The 21,785-nt window shown below is 49.2% G+C and overlaps 2 protein-coding genes across 10 annotated transcripts; one reads left to right on the plus strand and one right to left on the minus strand.

The window, feature by feature from the left end:
- Window positions 1-358: 358 nt before the first annotated feature.
- Window positions 359-20,327, minus strand: LOC128254660 (baculoviral IAP repeat-containing protein 6). 9 transcript variants are annotated; one of them, XM_052983891.1, is made up of 34 exons: window positions 19,980-20,327; window positions 18,358-18,668; window positions 17,228-18,290; window positions 16,328-17,083; window positions 15,428-16,256; window positions 15,148-15,368; window positions 14,866-15,087; window positions 14,400-14,521; window positions 14,225-14,342; window positions 13,731-14,145; window positions 13,228-13,655; window positions 12,936-13,168; window positions 12,761-12,872; window positions 11,255-12,689; window positions 10,919-11,187; window positions 10,678-10,853; window positions 10,129-10,614; window positions 9,924-10,041; window positions 9,598-9,669; window positions 8,491-9,275; window positions 8,166-8,424; window positions 7,884-8,107; window positions 7,712-7,829; window positions 7,416-7,646; window positions 7,175-7,359; window positions 6,577-7,112; window positions 6,056-6,519; window positions 4,641-5,993; window positions 4,222-4,500; window positions 3,546-4,160; window positions 2,636-3,482; window positions 2,107-2,575; window positions 1,620-2,048; window positions 359-1,484 (listed from the first exon to the last, which is right to left on the minus strand). In XM_052983891.1, the coding sequence occupies exons 1-34, from the start codon at window positions 20,197-20,199 to the stop codon at window positions 972-974; spliced, it is 14,913 nt and encodes a 4,970-aa protein (XP_052839851.1). In that variant the 5' UTR covers window positions 20,200-20,327; the 3' UTR covers window positions 359-971. The 9 variants fall into 9 exon arrangements, with proteins under 9 accessions (XP_052839851.1, XP_052839832.1, XP_052839842.1 ...); XM_052983872.1 differs by having other exon boundaries at window positions 10,678-10,850; window positions 14,225-14,521; XM_052983882.1 differs by having other exon boundaries at window positions 4,222-4,467; window positions 14,225-14,521.
- A 145-nt stretch (window positions 20,328-20,472) lies between these two features.
- On the plus strand, window positions 20,473-21,704 carry LOC128254798 (leukocyte receptor cluster member 1 homolog). The gene is made up of 3 exons (XM_052984107.1): window positions 20,473-20,622; window positions 20,677-20,776; window positions 20,834-21,704. The coding sequence occupies exons 1-3, from the start codon at window positions 20,600-20,602 to the stop codon at window positions 21,605-21,607; spliced, it is 897 nt and encodes a 298-aa protein (XP_052840067.1). The 5' UTR covers window positions 20,473-20,599; the 3' UTR covers window positions 21,608-21,704.
- Window positions 21,705-21,785: the final 81 nt, after the last annotated feature.

Genomic DNA, 21,785 nt, shown 5'->3' on the forward strand with positions numbered 1-21,785 from the left:
CAGTACATTCTCTAGTATGGTTCTCAAAATAAAAAGGGAATAGCTAAAATAAAACAAGAAAATATTATACAGGTATATTACGTTAGAATTTAAATAACTTTTGAACTGAATACCACAGAAAACCAAGCAGACAAAACTTATTTGAACAGCCCAAAAACATCTGCAAGAAGTTATAATTTATGAAATTATATTGACTCCATTAAAGTGACAAAGTAAGCATTATAAAGATATCGTCCCATAAATTAACCAAATTTGATAAAAGTTTATATTATCTTTTGTTTTCGTTAGGCCATGAGCAGCACGTTTTATGATCAATTGTGAGCCCAAACATCTGCGGTCTTAAATATGAACTGCATACTTTTGGGGGAAACAAAATGTTTTCGCGTTTTATTTCAATTGGAAAAGTAATTGTTCACACTTTGCTGTAAATATTTAACTAAATCACTACGTACATACATAGTTTAATACACATTAATTTAGTTTTGGTGGTTTTTGTTGTTGTTACTGTTTTATAGTGGTGATATTTTCAATGACTTGCATGTCCGTTCTACTCTATACACACACGGGTTATTCTTTTAGAAATCGATATATCCGTTTATATAAGCATTTATAAAAAGTTCAATACAATATTCATACATACTTGTATGGAGTGGGATATTCATGTTCTTTGAATGGAAAGTTTCTGACAATGCTTTTTGGGGGAGTGTGTATTTATGTGTGTACTTCTTAGTCTGCGCGAAGATCATTAGCGTAATTTGTTTAACATTTATCATTACGGTTCCATTAAGTAAAGCACACCAAGTTCTGTTGCAGTCTCTCTCTTACAAAAATTAAAACAAGTAAGGGCGTAAAACAAAACTCATAGCATATAAATAAAAATGTCTAGGGCAGCGATGATGCGGCAGGCTGGGGCGTACAGCTTCTGGGCCTCACACCGAACTCATCTCCAACATCTTTGGGCAGCTATTGATTCACGGGGTGTCCTCCTCCTCCTCTTTTTCTTGCCACACACTGCTCTCGTTTTCTGTATCACTCAGTATTTCTACGACCTCTTCTTCGCCCGTCAGCAGACCCTCCTCCTGTGGAAAGCCCTTAAAGCCGTTATCCACATCGCCATCGCCATCGCCATCAGCCTCGCCGTCATCCGCATTCTCGCCAAGCAGATTCATGTCCGGCACTATCGTGTCATCCGTTCCCACTTGCGCGTTGTTGGTGGCCGCAGCTGCTGGGGCCGCGGACACATCCATCGGCGGCAACGTGGCCACCGGGTTGAAGGGCGCATCCAAGTCCTCAAGGCCACGTGGCGGCTTCAGCTTGGACAACTCCTCCCGCAAGTGGCGATAGTGCCGGCGCAGAACCATTGAGTTGAAGGAGATAGTGCGGCTGGCCCGCTCTGTGTACTGCGGCTTGCTCAGTTCCTCGATCCATCCCTCGATTTGGGTGCAGATCTCCTCGCGCTTTAGCCAGAAGTGCTTGTGTATGACCTTAAATTTTGGAAGAATTATTTTCAGTTATGTATTGCAATGGTATTTATATTATGACACCACCAATTCTCTTGACAAATCTTTAATTAACTGATGTCTAATTTCGGGATGGTGCCACCTTTAAATCAAACTTACATCTTTAAAGCAGTGACTTGGACTGCGAATCTGCTCTAGCATCGCCCAGCGCACGCAGGCTTGATATATATTGCTGTTGTACTCCCTGGATGAATTGGTGCCACTCGGAGTGCCGCGACTCCTCTCGAAGCCCGGCTCATTGAAATAGGGCTCGGGGACGAGGATCAGCGACTGGATGGAGACGAGCACCTGCAGGAAGCTGGAGGTCTGCGCATTCCACTTCTCCTCGGGCCGGCCGTGCCACGTGTTCAGGACCGACAGGCACACCTTGCCGTCATTGTAGAGGTTGGGGTTGAAGCGCACCGAATGGCGGCCCGTGGTCTCTAGGTTGATGAGCATGGGCTGGTTGGGGTAGTCCGGCGGAAAGAAGACATCAAACTCGAAGCACCCGTTGGCATACGGCGTGTCCGCCGGTCCAGTGATGAGTACCTACGAGGTCGCAATGAAAGACACTGTTTGACGACAGGAAATTCAACTGCTAACATACCTTCATGATGTCCAACCTATCCGTATCACAGCGCACAAATACAGAACTACTGAAGCTGAGCGGCAGGCTGGTGGACAGTGTCACCGCCTCCTGGGCCAGCCTCTTAACCCGTGACGGATGGTAGCGATCGCCGGCGAGCCGCACCATCTTCTCAAAGTGGTGCGAGACCACAAACCGGAAGCTGTTGTTGTCCGACTCCACAATCATGTCGAACGTGTCGAACTGACGTTTCTTCATCAGCTCCAGGTAGCGCTGCTCTATGGACTTGCTGAGCGGTTCCAGTTGCCCGCTGCCGTCCTCGTTGGTGTGCAGCATATTGATCAGAGCATCTGCATCCGTCGTCTTCTGCACAAGGACACTTGTTTCATGGATGTCCGGAATGAGCAGAGCTAAGCCCTCATCGTCACCGTCATCGATGTTGAAGGTCAACTGATGTGTCTGGCCCTTGATGTTCGACTTCTTATTGACCCTGCAAGCAAAAGGAGGTACAAGTTAGAAAATGAATAGGCAGATTAGATCGTATACTCACTTAAGCCGCTTGGCGTAGGTGTCCACACAGGTCTTCATGTTCGTCAACAGCTCCGCAATGGGTGGCGTGCTCTCCCCGCTGCCACTTGCCGCCGGTTGGAGCAGCGAGACGAGCATCTTGGACAACGACAGCGCGCGCAGGAGCTTCAGTATGGCACGGTACAGCGGAATGTGGCGAGTGATGTCCAGCACGGAATCGTTGCGCAGATAGGAGCTGAGGGCGGGGATCAGGCAAGACTGCTGCAAAAGGGTTTGGAAGATGGGCGGCAGCTCGCCGGTAACATCTCTGACATCGTGATAGGCCAGGATGTCCTCCCCGCACATGTCACTCGGTATGCAGTCACCCGGATTTATATAACTGGCCAGGACGAGCAGCAACACTGTGACATGCTCCTCCTCGCTCTTCTGCCGCAGCAGCGCCTGCTCCACGTTCCACGACTGGGTGGTGGAACCGGTGCCAAAGCCCGTGCCCTTGGCCCAGTACATGTGGCTTTTGTCGTCCGACGTGGCACTAGGCGTGGCCTCCTCCGGTGCATTTGCTTTGGCTCCGCTAGCACTTCCATTTCCACCTCCATTTCCATTTCCACTTCCGCTGCCAGCACCACTACCACTGCTCGTTGCAGTTGGTGATGGCTCGTTGATCGGTGCTCCAATCCTGCTGTTGTGCGACTGGTGCGAGAAGATGCCCAGGCAGTTGAGCACTAGGTGCATGGCCCCCACTTCAATGACCACACGGCGAAGCAGAACGCCATCGTCGGTGGACAGCGGCACACTATCCAGAAGCTGCCGGAAGACCTCGAAGGGCAAAGTGGGCAACGAGGGCGCCAGCGATAGACTGTATATATCGTCTGAAACCGGAAAGAGGAGTGGGGTTACATCCAGTGAATTAAAGTACGCCTTTTGTTACTCACTGCCTTCGCCATCGCCCGTGACGCCCAGCACCAAACGAAGCAGACACTGCGCTCGCATCTTGTCCCGCAGCAGGACATCAGAGTAGGCGGGCAGACGCAGGAACAATCCGAAAGCGGCCAGCGAGTGCTGCGGCACCGAGCTGACCGTGGCCTGTTTGGCCGCCGGCTCGCAGATGGTGTCCTCCAGATCCTCGTAGATCTCGTCGTTAGGCTCCAGCTTCACCCAGTCCGAGAGCGGCGGACTCTTCTCCTTTTCGCTGACCACCAGGGTGGTCTTGCGGCCCGAGTGCTCCGGATAAACGGTGGGCAGGTAGTGGGCCAGCAACGAGAGACCTCCGCTGCTGGAAAAGCGCTGTAGTGGCGATGGTAGTGGCTCAGTGCAGGCGGCCTTCGTCTTCTTCGCCTCGCCGACTTCATCCGTCCGCTGCTGCGGCACCAGGTCGAGCGATATGCAGGGCGTGGATAGGGAATGGCCCGCATCCTGGAGCGAGGCCAGCACCTGTGAGATAGTGGCATCTCCGGCCAGCAGGATATCCGAATACTCAGGAATGACCAACTGGTTGCCATTGGCTGCATTCGCCGACTGCAACAAGAACTCCTCCACGTTAAAAATATCTGTAACGGAATAGATGTACTGTTAAAATGACATTTTATTGTAAACCCATTTGATTCTCACTGGAAGCCAAGTTCATGGAGCTGGTCTGAGTCTCCTTGTCCTTGTTCATGGCCGCCTGGTTCTTGGCATCTTTGATGCGCTTGTCCTTGGCTGCCACAGCTGCTCCCACGGTGAGGAACTCCATGCTGCCCGCCTCCACGTTGTTGAAGTTCAGGAAGCTGCTCTTTTCCAGCTTGCTGTCACTTGACTTGGCAGTCCCACTGGACACGCCGCTGCTGGAGGTCGAAGCCTCGCCAGCTCGTTGATCTGTTGGTTGTTGATAAACTAGGTTACTAAACACTATGGGGTCAAAAACAAAAGCCAAAGAAATCAAATAAATTAATTACACCAGCCAAAGAATAAATATGTAAAAAGAATAAATATGAAACAAGAAAGAAAAAAGGTTCAGGGTCGATTAAAAAAAAACAAAAATAACTCACCACTGACGCAATTCTGCATAATCTCCTGGCAAGTGGTGCTGGTGGTCACCGTGAAAAGCATGTGGTGGGCGCTGCTCCGTTTGGCCGGATGATTGTTCACCGCTGCCACGGGCAAACTGGTGCTGGCCCCGCTCGAATTCCCGCCCAGAATCGCGGACAGGGTGTCCCTGCGCTGCAAGGGTTGCTGACTTCTAACCGACACGGTGATGTGTTCGTTCTCTAGAAGAAGCTGCAACACCAACTGCCTGGTGAAGCCAGAGATAGTGGGTCGAACGCCATGCGCAGATCTCAGGGGCTTGCAAATGATGGCCCCGATGAGCAGCGATGTGAGCACTTCCTGGTTGCCGGGATGGCAGGCGCTCACCCTCGTAAAGAAATGGATGGTGGCCCGCTCCAAACGGATGAATGACTGCTGCATGGGCAGCGTCTTACTGAACTGGGCGGCATGCGTGTTGCAGAGCAGCTGCAGCAGTGGCTTCCAGAAGACGGAGCCCTGCATGGTGCCCAACCAATCGCGCATGGGACCCTCGGCACAGCACTCGGCGAAGAAGTCCAGCACCTTGGGCACGTTCGAGCTGCTTAGCAGTGGAGTATTGTTGCCCACATTCGCTTCGGCCTTGTCAAAGTCTGTCAGCGAGGAGTCCTCGTCGTCTGCGGCGACAACAGTCGGGTTGTTGGCGGAAGCTTCTTCGCCTCCAGAAGCGACAGGGGCTGCAGAAACGGCTTGCTCCGATCCAGGCAGCAGGTGCATGCAGTACTCGTAAATGGCATGGGCCAGCAGCTTGGGGAGTCCGGAGTCCAGCATTTGGTAGACTGCCGCTGGAGATTGGCAGGCCAGGGCCAGGGTCTTCAGGAATGTGGGTCGCTGCAGCAGAACCGTAAGATTCTCACTGCCCTCTCGCCGGAACCAGGCACTGCCGCTCTGCACCTTACTGTCGTCCGTCTGGCCACGAGCCGGTGGCTCTAGTTTCACGCCCAACTTGACCAACAGCTGGTTAAACAGCTCTGGCTTGATGTAGCACAGAGCGCAGAGCAGGGAGTCAAAGCTGCTCTTCAGGGGCTCATCGTGTTCCAGCGACGACACCCACTCGAAACAGGTCTCGAATAGCGACGAGGAGATGAGCAGGGGCAACTCAGGGAGCTGCTGCTGGGTCTGGACTCGCCAGAGAATCGAGGCGATCACCTTAACAAAACCGCTTTGCGGATTATTGCAACGCGCCTGTTGGCTGTAGTTATCATGCAGCTGCATCACCCAGTCGATCAGAACGCGCAGTTTGTCCAGCAAGTGCTCCGTGGAGCCGGTGACCACTTCGTGGATGAGATCGCACACCGCATCGCTGGAGAGCTTGAAAACTAAAAAAGGTACAAAATGTAGTAAGATATTGCTTCACGAATCAAAGCCATTAACGACTCACCTTGGGGAGTGGTGTGCCAGAGGAGCGTCCGCAGCAGCTGCAAACTGAGCTCGTGGTTGTAGGCTCCCAGTTTTAGCAAAATAGTCTCCAGGTGTTGCTGAGCCAGGCTTGGAATCATTGGCATGATGTTTAGCAGCGAGCAGCAGGCCTCCAAGAAGCCGGGATAGGCAGCTGGATAGGCTGCGATGAGGTCCGCCAGCTTGCTGTCCGGTTGCAAGGCAGCCACGTGGAAGCATCGGGACAGAATCCGCACCCAGCCAATGCTCGTCTTGGCAAAGGCATCGTCCTCGAGCATGGCATCCGCGTCCATTGCGGCCAAAGCGGCCGTTTGCAGCGGCGAAGAGCACGATGCTAGAGAGTCGATGAACGGACTCGGCGAGCGCAGCCCCTGCATGCGATTCCCGAAGATGGTCTGGCCAAGCACAGCGATCTGCACCAGACCCACATTACCACAATCCTTGGGTCTGCAAGTGAAATAGGTCATAAATAAAATCAACTAGCACAATTAGCTTGTAACCCACTTGTACAGCCTCAGAACAATGCTGGTAGCCACCTCCGCCTTGGCCAGCTTCAGCCTGATGCAGGTCAGCCCTGTGGTGGCCATGGGAGCACCCACCGGAATCGAGCCCAGGCCATAATCTCTTGACAACTCCAGCGCCACCGCCGAGGGGCAGGAAGCCAGACTCGTTGTGTGCGGTACAAGCTGCACCTCCTTCAGCAGAATCGCTGTGGGCAGCGTGATAGTGAGGTCCACGTGCGTCTCGTTTGGATAGAACATGTAACTCCAGGCTGGGGTCCGAGGTCTTCGATGCGTGGCATTGGGGTTGGAGATGAGCACCTCGGCACTTTGGGCCGCATCATTCTCGGACACAATGTGCGAGAAAGGTGCAAAGTTGATGAGCCCATCGTACTGAGCACCACTTCTCGGCGGCTGGGCAGCAGTGGCGCCAGTGGCTCCGGTTCCAGTCGTTGTCTTTTTGCACGCATTGTTGGCCGCCACATGGCTGTTCAGCTTAAAGCGTGTATTGCGCGTCAAGTGCTGCATAATCAATGATATCTGCCAACGTATAGACAGTTAAGTATTTTTGGAATGGAGTATATTTCTTAGTGGCTTCTCACCAGTCCCGGCTGCATGTTAATAATAGTCTTGTTGAGTCGCACCAGGTTGTGACAGATAATCTGAATTCCACCCAGCTGGGTGAACGTCTGGACTGCCGCTGTGACCTCCAGGACCTTAGAGATGTACCACAAGAAGGGTTCGGAGAGCGGCAGGCGCGGCAGCGTGGCATTCCTCTGTATGGTGGCTGTCGATGAACGAGATCGTTAGATTTCAGTGCGCAGATTGCAGATTCAAGCTTACTCTCTTCCAGGTATTGACAAATAGGTGCCACAACCAGTCGAGGATTGGAGGCCTTATCACTGAGCGTTATCATTAAACTGAAGACAGCATCGGCAATTGTTTGTGGATCATCCAAAACCATGTTGGACTTCAGTGAGAAGAAGCAGCCAGAGGACATCATTGTGAATGTGTTGGTGGAGCACTGGGAGAGCGTTCCAAAGAGGCGTTTCATCGTTGGGAAATGGCGCAGCACTGAAACGGTTATCAAAATGTATTTATGAGACACATTGAAATAAAAACTATATTTTGAACCCTACCCCAATCAGCTATGCATGGAACTTTGCTGCGATGACCTTCCGTGTTCAACTGCTCCGCTTTGGTCTCATCCGTTTGGCTTTGATTCGACAGCTCCTCCTCCTCGGGAATGGTAACCTCCTATAGAAATACACAAATGAGATTCGATTGACGAAGTTCCGCGAGGAGACATACACTTGGTTGCCTGGGCATCTCGGTCAGCACCATGTGAGAAGATAGTTTAAGCAGATTTATGATCAGCGAGTTGTCGCAGATAGTGGCATTCTGCTTGGAGGGATTCTCCGAACCCAAAACATTGGCAAACAGATTGCTAAAGTTGTTGCCGGCGGTGTTGTTCTCATTGCCACGCTGACACTGCAGTTTCTCGCCATTGGAAATGTTGTTGTACACCAGGAAAGCTAATGAAAAGATGAGTTAGATCAAATAGTCTGATGAAGAGTGAGTTCGACTACTTACAAACACTTTCGGTGATTTTCAGCGCTATGTTGAGATCTCCCTTGTCGTTGGGCATCATCAGCAGATCACGAACCAGCTGATTCTGGGCATCGATGGGTCCCTGCTGGTTGCTTATAGCGCCTCCAGGCTGAACCAACTGAAGGACAACATGCAACAGAATGTCCTTCAGCCGACGCTTGCAGGGAATGCCACTCGTCTCGCTTTTGCTGTGCAGCCACAGCAACAACTCATGTAGATGCTTGCAAATGGTTGGACCAGCCTGAAAAATAAATAATTATACCATTGAAGTTAACTATAAAAATAAATAATTAGCACAACAGCTTACACATCGGTTGGTGATGATGGATGAACTCATGCCATAGCCGGAGAAGAACCGTAGCAGCATCTTCTCAAAGTTCTCATCATTCACAATGACCTCGTTGATACGCGTACAGTCTGCATCCTCGCCGATAGGCAGCGAATTGCAGGCGAGGAACAGGCACTGGAAGCCCAGACACCAGGTGCGTAACTTGATGTCATTGTGCCAGGCCAAGGCCAGAAGCAATCCCTGCACGGCGTTCGCCCCAAAGGGAATCTTGGGTACATCCGTGTGGGTTATGCCACTGGTGTATGGCTTGTCCGCGAGCTCGCAGTTCAGAGTGAGCCACATCTGCAGCACCTGCTCCAAGTGCACCCACGTGTCCTCATAGTGCAGGTCCGCCAGAATGGAGTCGAAGACCTTCTTGAACATCACATAGGTGTTGCGGCCATTGTACTCTGTACCCGACCAAAGTTGGGTCAAGTACTCCGGCCAGGGGGCAGCTTCCGGAGGCGGAGAGACGAACTCATTGGTCAGCACCTGCGGCAGCGAGGAGTAGAGATCCAGGGAGGTGCGATTCGTAAGCCTCCGCAGCTGCGTCTCCACGTGCAGTTCCAAGCCCACGTCCAGTCGTGAGTCCAAGGCAATGGAAATAGACTTGCAGAAGAAATTGAAAGTGTTCTTGCAGAGTGCGTTGCTCTCCTTCTTGGTCACTGGTTTGGTACGCTCGATCATGTCGATGTCGTTCAGCATTTCGTCGAATTCCGTGTCATCGCATTCGATCAGTGATGGTAGGTAATTATATTTGACGGCTGCAAAAGCAAGTGGGATTAGTGATACAATGGGTATTGATGATGGTAAGGTGTTGGTTGACTATAGCAGGTTATACGGGTTACGAAATCATATTTAAATGGGATCAAACTAAAAGCTGGGCTTTGGGGAAAATTGTTTTGTTACCAGGAACCGTAAATGGTTAATAAAATCACTAAGATTTGCTAGTATTTTTTTGGGCCTTTTCCAAACTTGTTGCCAAACGATTAATTGGGTCATTTACGGTCCCGTCATACGATTGTCTGGCCATCTATCAATCAACCTCGCATAGCTAGGTTCTACGGTTAAGAAAACACTGTTTACCCTCTTGATAAAATTCTCTTGCTGTCGGCATCAGCATCTCAAATTGTGCCTCAGTGCACGAGGAAGCAGTGGCTAAAAGAATGGAAAATTCATTGAAATCGGGTCACAATTTTCTGTTAGGGAAACACTATGTCTGGGCAGGGGATTGGGGATCTACGGGCAATCCGAAGAAATGATACCTGTGCAAATGTTTTTCACACTAATTTGTTGCACACATCTTTTTGCACACATCGCATTAAAGGATTTAATCAATCGCATTTAATAATTTGCAAAAATATATAAGCATTTCGCTTACTAATTAAACTCAAATCGTATTCGATACTTACAAGTATAGTCGCTGAATAGATCTCGCGTTTCCTGCACTGCTGCTTCCATGGTACGTGGTGCATCGTTGGTGGGTGTGACATCGCTGTCCCTGAACTGCTTGTCCGCATCCAAAAGATCCTGAAAATTAAAACAGTATTTGTTAAAACCAAATAAAAATAAATAAAATTAAACAAATTCATTTGACAAAACTGCAGTATCACTGACCTGAAGCAGACATGTAATGGCATGGACAGCCCAGGGCTGCTGCTGATCATTCCACACGGACAGGCGAACAAGTTGCTCCAGCTGGGCGGTGGTCACAATCTTACAGAGCTGCACAGACGGTCGGCATGCGGCCACCAGACGGGCAATAACCTTGCAGGTGAGCAGAAACTGGTCCATGTTGCAATCGAAATCCATTTCCAGCAGCAGGGCAAAGAGTCCGCGGATAACCACCTTGATGTTGGCCATTCGCAGTGTCTTCAAACCCTTGTCAAAATTGCTGTCGCGTTCTCCATCGCTACCCGCGACATCCTGGTGTTTTGGAGAGGATGTAGAGGCTGCGGCACTCTTGGATGCACTGCTACTTGAACTACCGCCAGTCACACAGAGGCCAGCGGATCCAATATTGATCTTCCCACCGGTGGAGGCCGACTTAGTTGCACCACTTCCCTTTGTTTTGGTCGACAGTTCCATGAATATACCAGGATGCTAAAAATATAGGTATACATGTACAGGTTTTTGTTTTCCATTCATATTGACCAGTAGATCTACCTCATTCTGTATCATATAAATCTTCTTTCCCCAATCCGTGTAAGGCTGTACCGAGTATTTGTTCTGCTGGATGATGCGCTTCTTGAAGCAGCGCAGCTGCTTACTGTTGGTAGTGTTGCTGGGTCTGGTCTTGGTGAAGTCACTCTCGCAGCTCATAAAGTCCCAGCGAGCAGCTGCTGTAATAACATTAGTATAATTTAATAAATTTATTTACAGTTCTTAAAGTTCTTGGAGTATTTACATTTATCCTTTCGCTCGTTGTCGTCCAGGCACACTGAGAGAAACAGAAGCAGCCAGGTGATGAGCTGAAGATCGGATGTTGTGCCCATGGCCGCATTACGATCAGCAGCGTTCGCCGAAGTGCTGGGCTGCTCCGACTGGTATTTGTAGTGCGGTGAGATGGGTGCCAGCAGTTTGACGAGCGTCTTAAGCACGGCATCGATCACAATGGATCGGCAGGCACCCATGGCAATGCTGCGACGTCCCAGGTAAGTTAGCAGGAAGAATATGCTGTTTGTGGGAAAACATATAAAACATTAGTTTAACTTCCATCTATATTCGGGTCCCCAACACTTACCGATCCTGGGGGAAGGCCTTGCAGTTCTGCGCCGAGAAAAGGCTGCAGAAGGTGTCAGCAAGAAAGTCGCCCCACCACGGCTGGAAGCAGCACATCCGCACCAGCAACGAGCAGGTGGCCAATTGCAGCTGGGCATCCCCGTAAACCACCAGCGAGTTGAAAAGCGCCTTCGCCGTGGCCGCATTGAATTTCTGATGCACGGGCAAGATGTTCTTGATGCCATACTCGATGGAGAAGTGCAGGAGCACCTCCACCAAACTCAGACTGAGCACTCGCAGCTTGTCCCTGGAGGCAGCGCGCAGCATTTCCTCCGTTGGTGGAATGGGCTCTCCTGCAGGAGGCATGCTACTCAATGTATTGGGGGACAGAGCTCGCTCCAAACGGAGCACCACATTCCGGATCACGTTGATCTGGTACTGAAGAAGCATGCATTCATCGTACAAGGACACCACCTTATTGTTGTTATCCAGACCACTCAGCTCCTCGTCCCGCTGCTTGTTGATGAAGGCCTGAAGGTGGGCCACATTAGACAGCTCACTATTCCGCATGGGAGCCAGCAAATCCATCAGTTTGCAGCTGGCCAAGCTGTACCGGCAATGCACATCCTCGTACAGCGCATTCAGCGACTTCAGCTGCGATTGAAGGCTCTGTGTGGGCTGCTTGATGAACCTCATCACCTGATCCCCATAACCATCGTGCTCCAGCACCACGGGATGTCCAAAGAACCGTCCCAAGGGTACTTTGCACTTGGTGGTCGACATGCCAATTCGTCCAATGATGGTTAATTTGAGGTATCGGCAAATCGGAGCCGGCTGAATGTCGCTGAGAACAAGCGTTTTGGTCTGGATATCGTTCACCTGCACCAGACGCGTGCAATCTGTCTCCTCATCAAAACACCAGATGTCGATAGTCAGGGAAGTCAACTCATCGCAGGAGGGAATCACCAGATCTGTGAGCAGGATGTGCTGGCCAAAGTCGAGCACCACAAATCGCCTGGCACCGGAGTGTATCCGATCGATGACAATCATCTGTTTGGGCGGCGGAGTGATTAACTTGTGCCATGCAATCGGCTGGCAGGGATTGGCGGCTAGGTACTCCATGATCTTCTCGCTCTCTGCGGCATCGTCCAGTACGCTGTCACCAGTCGATGCGCTCTGTTGCAACTGGGTTTGGTCTGGAGTAGTTTCCAGGCCATCGACGGGGGCTCCCACCTCCACATTGAAAGGAGGTGGCGTTGTGTTACCGTCCCAGTTGTCCAATTTGCCAAAGTCATCGAAGGAGATGTGCTCGTTAATCTTCTTCTGCATGTAGCTTTCGAAAAGCGACAGCTTGGGCAGAAACTTAGACATTTTTAGTTTGTCCATGATGGCAGCTTTTTCAATTTTAACCTCCTCTTTCAAGGCGTGTTCTAACGAGTCAGCAAGCGAGGAACCTACTAAAATTGTGAATTTGTTTTGTTCATTAATCTTAATTAATTAACACAAACGTGCAAAAAAGAAATCTTACATGTTTTATCTTTGAAGCCATTGACCAAGCCAAAGGCGTCGTAGTCGACCTTGCCCTGTTTCTCCTTCATTTCCTCCACCAGACACTCAACATCATTGACCAGATCGTTGAGCTATTATGAGGAAACATTATTTATATTATATTATTTTGTTACTTGATTAGTTAACCCCATTACCATTTCCTCGCCTTTCTCCTTGGCCACCACAAGCTTTGGCATCATCATCACATCCTCAATTACCACACTGGCGGCAGAGTTTCCTCCAACAGTATCGATGTTGTCGATGCGCGTGGCCTCGGAGGTTTGGACGCAGTTAAAGTGGAGCTGGACAACTTCTAACAACCCACGCAATTGGTTGCTAATGCTCTTTCCACGGATCAGATATGGAAACGTGCGAAAGTCCACACCATCTGTAATACAAATATTGAGCTATCACATCTGACTTTGTGAGGATTGATTTAAAACTAACCTATGGAGCTCAATCGCTTGATGTCCAGCCCAGTAACAGGCAAAATTGTGGAGCTACTGCGTATCACATTAGTAAGGGCCACCGAGGAACCGGTCCCCTGTCTGCTAACGTTGGGAAAGTCAAAATCAAAGATCTCCGGCTCGAAGGGATAGCCGTAGAGACCAAATCGCGTGCTCAACAGCGCACAGTGCGGATCCCAACGCTTGTCGATCTCAACGGCAATCTCCTTCAGCAGATTGATCGCCTGCTCCGAGATGCTATTGTGGGACTCCGCCGTGGAGGTGGCACAGGTGAGCATCATATACCAGCGCACAACGCTGCCGCACTGCGCTCGCGGTAGCTCCGGAAAGGTGTTGGCAATCGCCGCCTTGAAGCTGTAGTCCAGCGTCGTGTGATCCTGAACCTCCGCCGGCAGATTGGTCGTACCCCTGCAAGTTCACAAAATTGTAAGTCATAGCTGACACAACCTTAGGTATCTCTCTGATGCAAATGTTTGCACTTACTCTGTCAACATGATCAGCAGCTTCACACACTTGTGGGCCGTACTCCGCTCGCTGTAGATGACGCAAATGCGCAACAACTGCTCGATATACTTCTCAGCCAGGGAAATGCACTCGAACTGCTGCGCCAACAGATCCTGGATGTGCGAAGCCGTCTGCTTGTTGATCTGGTCCTTGAGCCGCTCCGACTTGGGTGACCGAAAGCGGTTCAGCCTTATGAAGCAAATCCAATTGAGCACGTCGAGCGACAGGTTTTTGGCCAGAGGGCTTGAAGCCGGATCACTGGCGATCCGCAGCAGTTGCACCAAGAGCACGTTGCTCTCTAGCATGGCAATGCGCTGCATACGGCTATTGCTGATCCGACTGTGAGACTTCACGGCCCGTACACTGATAGAGATCTCGTGCAACCAGTCACATCCTGCGAAGAGAAAAATAAACAAATCGAAACTGTATTGTGATTCAGGACCATCAGAGAGAGTTGCAGCGCCAGGAAGTACCTTCCCTACTCGGCAGTTGCTCGGGCCTGAGTGTGAAAGAGGAACCAACTGCAGCGGGCGGGCTAAGGGGCTTGGATTTTGAGACCTTGGCAACGATCACCGGTTGATTGCCCTGTGACTTGGGTTTATTCACATGTAAAATATTTATGCAGGCGGTTTTCGCCGCTGGATATACTTTTAGGACAGCTGTCTTGACCACCCGGATTATCTTGCCAACATTAAAGGGGTTCCTAACGAGCTTGTTTCGATCCACCAATTCCTCAACTTGATGCGAGCGCTTGTGCCGCGTTGGGGATGCTGTAAAATGTAGTGATAGGGTCGGTAAACAACTTAACTACTGTCGGTATGTAAGGCCCAAATTACATCGATTGCCACTAGTTACAAGCTGCCTATTTCTGAATCATTTTCAGGCTGAATATTTTACAATCGCTCTAGACAAATGCTTTTATAAAAACTTCCATAATAGAAATATAAAGCGATTCTGTATTATTTTCGAGTGGCAAAGTGTACCAAATGCTCAAATATAATCTTAAATTAATGGTAAAGTAGAAAAGAAAGTAAAGTGGCAACCGTAATCCACCTTTATCTAACAATTCACTATCGCTATTCCAAGAGTTTTCCCCATATAAAAGATTACATACCCCTCGTCTTGTTCTGCCCATCTTTCGATGGATCCGACACTGTCTTGATGTGCAGCAGGAAGTTCCTGGTGCGAGTCTTAAACAGTTTCGGTGAGGTGAGCGTGGCGGTGCCTCCTTGATCACACAGGTCAATGCATGAAGACAGCTCGATGGGACCAGCCAAAACCTCCGCATTGTGGGCTAGTAAGTACTCCTCACTTAGCACAGGATTTTCATTGGCAACTGGAATTCGAGTTTCTATTTAATAAAGAAACAGCTTACGTAATGTGTATTAAGACTTACTGTATGAGAGATCAATGTTGTCATCGATGACATTCGGCTTATAACTGGAATGAGGTCCCTTCATTCGGTACCCAAATCCGTTCGTGTTTTGCTTTAGAAGTGTAACCTGGATTGCTGCTGGATTTGAGCATTGCTGATATACTGTAAACTTAAGATCGATGTGGCCTAAAGACACGGGTTGAGCCAAGTTGAGCTCTATAATGTGCTCGTCCCAGGTGGTTCTGAGGGAAGAACTATTGGTTAAACAAATGGGACCTTTAATATAGTGTTTAGTACTCACGCATCGTTGTGCAGACGCCAGGTGCGGGTGAAGTCCCTTTCGTCCCCGCCATGCCGCATGTTCTGCGACTGCTTGCGCTGCTTCTGCACCTGGCCGAGATCGTTCCAACAGCTGGGCACTTCGGCAGAGTACACAGTAAGCTTATCATCGAACTGAGTGAGGGCATAGAAGACCTTTAGGTCTTCGATTGTCAGGTCGGCGGTCTTGTACGCAAGCAGGTTGGCATTGGTGGCAGCCGCCGATGGCGAAGTCTGGACTTGGGCACCCTGCCCCCCGGCGGTGGAGAAGATCGAAGGAGACGCTGCCTCACTGCCAACATCCACGCAAATGGAATCGCTGACGAGCAGGGTTTTGCCCAACTGATCCGTTCCAGCTGCATGGCGCGCGCCATCCGTCACACTCACATCTGCTGCCTGCGTTAAAGTCGTACTGCAATCATCCTCCATCTCGAGCAGTTCATCGCCAGAGTCGTTTTCGCCCTCGCTTAGCGAGTAGAAGAGCAGGCCGCCTTGACGTGAGCAACAGCACAGCCTGTCCAGATTCCGGCAATACACCACAGACTCAAAGTGCTCGCCTTCCTCCTCAATCACCATGGTGCCTTGGAAATCGGCGAGCGAGAATATCTCCACGCTGCCATCTGCACACACCACGCATATGGAGCCGGCATCCTTGTGCTCCGGGGAGGAATTGAAGTGCGGCAGGATGCACAGCTGCTTGGGACACTTGGCCCGACTGAAGGTCATGGCCAGGGTGTAATCGTTGGATATTTGCGTGTCATCGTAGTCAAACACCAAGAGCTGAGCTGCTACATTCCCCTCGGAGTTGTTATCTAATAGGGTCGAAAATAATGTTCACTTAATGGAAGTTTGAATCATTTTAATAAAGAAGGATAATGCATACCCGTGTCCATTGACTCGTCCGCCCCTTGCTCCTCATCCTCTTCTTCCTCCTCCTTGGCAACGGTAGCCATTATGATCTTACTGCCCTCCGTCTCCGGCGCCTTAGTGCGAAGCAGTTTGACCAACAGCTGGTTGCACTTGGGCGTAGTGGGCAGGATCTCGGCAATCTCGATGATCTCTTGGACCGAATGCGTCACACCATTCGCCCCGCTGCTGGCACCATCCAAGGCATTCATCCGTTTCACACTTGTCCAGCTCTCCACCACACAGTCGATCTCCTCGGAGGCAGTCATCTTTTCGCTGCTGCTGTTAGTGCTACCGTTGATCATGATGTTGTTGTTGTTCGTCGAGGAATTTCCGCCCAGGGAGTTGGCTTCGTTGTTGTTGTTGTTATTATTATTGTTGTTGTTGTTGTTCTGGTGAGTCATTTCCACATCCTCGACAAGCTTGTCGATCTCGTTGCCCATTCCAAGATTACTAACATTTACCGTATTCGATCCGACCATCAGACTTAGAGGTTCCTCCAGATTGTGATCCAGGATTTGGGACAGGGTGCACAAGTCGAAGTCGTACAGAACAGAGGCATCGTCGGTGTTCTGGCTAACGCCGTTGTTCTTGTTATAGGTCATCAGAGCGGATACGAATCCGTTGCTATCGAAGCCATCGGCAAACTTCTCGTACGGGGTCATAGCCTTGTTATCATCATCCTTGGACTCGAGATTCACTTGGGTCACGGCCGCATTTGTTTCGCTGGAGACTGTGTCGAGATGAATAATAAAAATTAAATAATGTTAGCTTAGACAGGGTTATCATTTAATTTAAGCAGCTATTAAATGATTTTCTAAACGTTTTTTAGTAGTTTCGCTGAAAATAAAGATTAAATATATATCCTATGGCTTACCATTGACCATAGGGGATGAAGACTTCATCAACTGGCCGCCGACGCTAGATACGCTACCGCTGTCGTTGCTGACGCTCGCTGAGGTCTCACTGCTTCGGTCCACTTCCACAATGTTGAGCACCACCATTCGCAGGGCCAGCTCGCCACTACTCTGCCGCACGCTGACGCCCAGCACAATCTTGGAGCCGACAACGCCGGCTCTAAGTGTGGACGTGGAGGTAATATGCTGGGCATTCACGCTGCCAAACTTTCCACTGGAGACGGCATTTGATCCCGAATGGGAACCCGCCCCACCGCTGCCGCCTGCACCGCCATAATTCGCCGAAGAGTACACGTAGTTCACCTTGGTGCGAGCTCGTGCATTCGGAAGAACGCAGATGGCAGTAACCCTCGCCCACTCGAAGCTCTCCTCGAAAACGTCCTTGAGCAGGGTCGGTACATGGATGCTGTGCATCAGCTTGAGGTGGCGTTCAATGCTCCAGACACTTAGCTCCCCCGTTTGAGAGCAACTGGTGCAGAGCACATTCGCGTAATCACTATTGGAGATGATGTCGAACCCCAGTCCGGGAGCTGGCAATGCGGGATTGGTGGCGTAGGTAATGGACAGCGGGACATTTTGGGTGTACTCGCCCTTGACAAAGGGACACAGCGGTGAGTGCCTCTCGTGCTCGCTCCACGGTTCGTCGGTCTTCTCCCAGCAGACAAGACACACGTTGCAGGTGAAGCACATGGCGCGATCCTCGCCAGAGGAAGATGGCTGATGGTAGAAGCCGGCCTGGGCCATCTGATCAGGCAACGCCCACTTGTAGTCCATGTGGGGCCACTTCTCGAACGTCTGGCGACGCACTGCCTCCGAGTGCATGAGCACGCGTTGGAAATTGCTAAAGTTCCAGCCAAAATCCGGCACACGGGAGCCCATCAGCATGTCGGTGAGGCGCTCATTGATGGCGGATGCGATGGCCAGCACGGGAATGTGGCGCTCCAGGCGCTTCAGCAGGATGACCACATTGTTGGACACGAGCTTAAGGCTCGAATAGGGCACCTCCAGGCATATGGTGTTCCACTGAAACGGAGAAAATTGTTTGTTTTATTTGCTAATTTTAATAGTCGAAGTATAAGGAAATTCTCACCCGCTGGGCCTTGATGCCCTTCTTGGCATTCAGCTGCGCCTGGTTGATCTTCTGCGTCAGCTCGTTGCTGATGTCACAGGGGCACTCCAGACCCTCGCTCTCCAGTTCGCTGATACAGTTCTGGAAGATGATAGCCTCGGACAGGATGATCTCCAGCTTGATGTAGTCGTCATTTTGTCCAATTGGCGCTTGGAGAATGGTGTCCAACAGCAATACGCCGTTGTAATCGCCTCGCAGACCAAGGTTATGCCCATCCCAGAACAAGATCTTGTCTTGCAATGGCATATAACGACCATGAACGATGCTGTCGCCTGAGAGAGAAAAGCCAGACCAATCATTAGAAAGGGAATGTGACTCATTCGTGCTGATTTCATCAGAATCTTTTCTAATTGCTTTCCTCTTCAGGAAGATTCCTGTTTTTCAAGACATTTATTACTTTATATAACAATACAAACAAATCCTCACTGAAATAGTCATAATAATAATTCATATTTTGCATTATGTATTTACACTTAAAGTGATGTTAAATAAAGGAGAAAGACAATTTAAAACTAATGTCAAAAAAGTTTGAAATATAATTTTTGAAAGTACAAGCCTATTAAAGGATGGAAAATCATTTTGATATTCCATTAAGCAATAAAGCATTTTTGATATTTGACTGTGATAGTGCCAATTGAAAGGGAAACCCATATCCGTTTAATTGAAGACCGGAACATTCCCGAAAATAGTTTCCGCAGAACAAGTTCAAGGGGCAACGGGGCGAGGGGGTCATCAAACAGAACTGCGTAATAGAGGCAAAACAAAAACAACATGCGTGCTACTGGCGGCTAATCGAAAATAACAACAAATGTGTTGCGATAGGACCGTCTATAAGATTTTAATTCCCGGGGGGAATCACTAAGATTGGTTTGGATTATCACTCTCCGTTTAAGGATTTCCCAGAGCTTTGTTAAAAATTTATGCCAAACGCATACACAAAAAACTGCAGGCGTACACAGCCACACATACAAACATCCAAACGAGTGGACAAGTGCAAGGCAATTACATACAAAAATGCAATACAGTGGAGAATGGCCATGACGAACTTCATTCTTTCTTACAGGCTTATTTACTTTTGATTAAATTAATAATTATTGGAAGTGGGGCTTGTATAAGGTTCCTTGATACATTTTTTTTTTCAAAAATATGTGGATGTCCAAACAAATTGGTTTTTATCAATTTGGAATACATTTTTATTCTATTAATCATTCTATAAAGATATTCAGATTTGAAGAAAACCAAATAGCCAATCTTTCAAATTATTTGTGTATGCTTTCTGGAATAGTTTACTAGTGTATCATAATCGACTTTATTTAAAAAAAAAAGAAATGATATGTTTCCGGTTCAATATGTAATTTTTTTAATTACAGATACATACTGCGTCTAAGTCTTTATATCACTGATATGATTCAGCCTATTCTGCTATTCTGATCTTCGATAAACATGAAAGAATATTTATTGACATATTGCTGTATGGGTTCTAATTCGCAATTCTCCACTGTATTGACATTTGCGTGTGCCAGTGTGAGTTCCCCCAGTCCGTGTGTATATGTGTGTGGTTATTTTTTCCCCCGAAATCTCACCATTGGAGCTGAGCTGATAGGTCTGCAGGATGACTCCGGAATTGGCGTCCAGGACCTTGACGGTGCTGCCGTTGTTAAATAGCAGGAGGACATTTAATTGCGGATGATAGACGACGTTGCGCATCTCGAAGGGTCGGGCTGGAGTGCTGTTACAATCGCCCAGATCCAAGTAGCCATCCTGCTTGAGGACGCGCTGCTGGTGATGCTGCTCCGTGGCCATTCCGGAGTGCGCCACAGCGGTCGTGTTGTCCTGGTTCCGTATACTTGGGTTTTTTGCAATAGTTATAGCTTATTTTTAATCGGAACAGAGCGATCTGCTTCTTATTTTTGCCCCTTCTTCTTCTTCTGTCTTCTGACAGATGTGTTAGCCATTCGATTGTCACCGCTCCCCTGCGAATGTCAAATTAATCGAGTGGCCCGTTGGGCACGCGATTCAAACGCGTGTGTGCGGGGAAGTGGCTTTGACGTTGCAAATCAATTATAAAAATATAGTTAAAAGTTGGAAATAACAATTTGGCCTACTCGTAGTGGGGCTACTTTGCTTGAGCCAATCGATATTTCAGTGCCATCGATAGTACCTATCGAGCCAATCGAATGTTTTTGTTATTTTTTTCAACAAAATGAATATTTTACCCAAGAAACGGTGAGTTCATTTTGTAAAATAATAAAATCACATTTAAATCCTAGTATTCCCTAGCTGGCATGTGCGCACCAAGGAAAATATTGCCCGTGTCCGCCGGGATCAAGCAGCTGCCGCAGCGGAGGAGAAAGTCCGTCAGGACAAATTGGAATTTGCCGTGGGTTTTCTTGTATCTTCAGAACTTCCTCCATTAATCAGTACTTATTTGATGTAGGAGAGCGAGGCACGCATTAATTTCCTGCGCCGCCAGTCGGGCCTGCCGGAGAAGGTGACCTCTGCCAAGGAAACCCAAGAGGTGCCGGAATCCAGCTCTGAACCCACCAAAGGAGTAGATCTCTTTGCAGACTACAAGAGCCATGTGAAGACCACCAACAAAGACCTGGAAAAGGAGCAGAAGGAGGAGCAGGAGAAGTACGAGAAGCAGATTGGATACCTCACCTACTTGGGCCAAGACACCAATGAAGCGCTCAAAGTGCGCAGCTGGTACGAGGTGGCACCCAAACGCCCAGAAGTGGGTGATCCCGCTGCTACGGAGGCGCATCTCAAGCAAAAGCTTGCCCACGATCCTCTGACCCTCATCAATGCCCTGCTGCCGCCGGAGAAGAAGGATCCCAAGCGGGCCACTAAGAGAAAACGTGAAAGGACACCCACTCCTACGCCAGAACCTTCACCACCCCAGAAGTCCAAAAAACACAAGAAGGACAAGAAGCATGGCAAGCATAAGAAGCACAAGGGTGGAAAGAGCAAAAAGGAAGCCAAGGAAACCCTTCTGACCGCCGAACGCCAAAAGCGCGAGAAGCTGGAGAGACTGAGAAAGGAGCGCTTGCGACGCGAGACGGCGGAACGACAGCGTTCCGAGTTGCTTTTCGCGCCCAAAGAGCCGGCGGTGGCCGCCAGTGCAGCATCCACGCCAGCTCCCACGCCCAGGATAGTCCAGAAGTACAACAGCCAGTTTAATCCGGAGTTAGCCAAGCAAAACATGGTTTAGTTCTAAGAATTTATCTGTTTATAGCAATACTAATGCAAAAGGCTCGAACTCAAACTCAAAATTCAATATGACTGTAAATAAAATAATTAACTTTAAATTAAATTTTATGCATAACTATTATATAGATTGTAGCAGTTGTAAATTGGAAAACAAAATTTATGAATAAACAAGAACAAAA

Source organism: Drosophila gunungcola, chromosome 3R, assembly GCF_025200985.1.
Source record: "Drosophila gunungcola strain Sukarami chromosome 3R, Dgunungcola_SK_2, whole genome shotgun sequence".
Lineage (NCBI taxonomy): Eukaryota > Metazoa > Arthropoda > Insecta > Diptera > Drosophilidae > Drosophila > Drosophila gunungcola.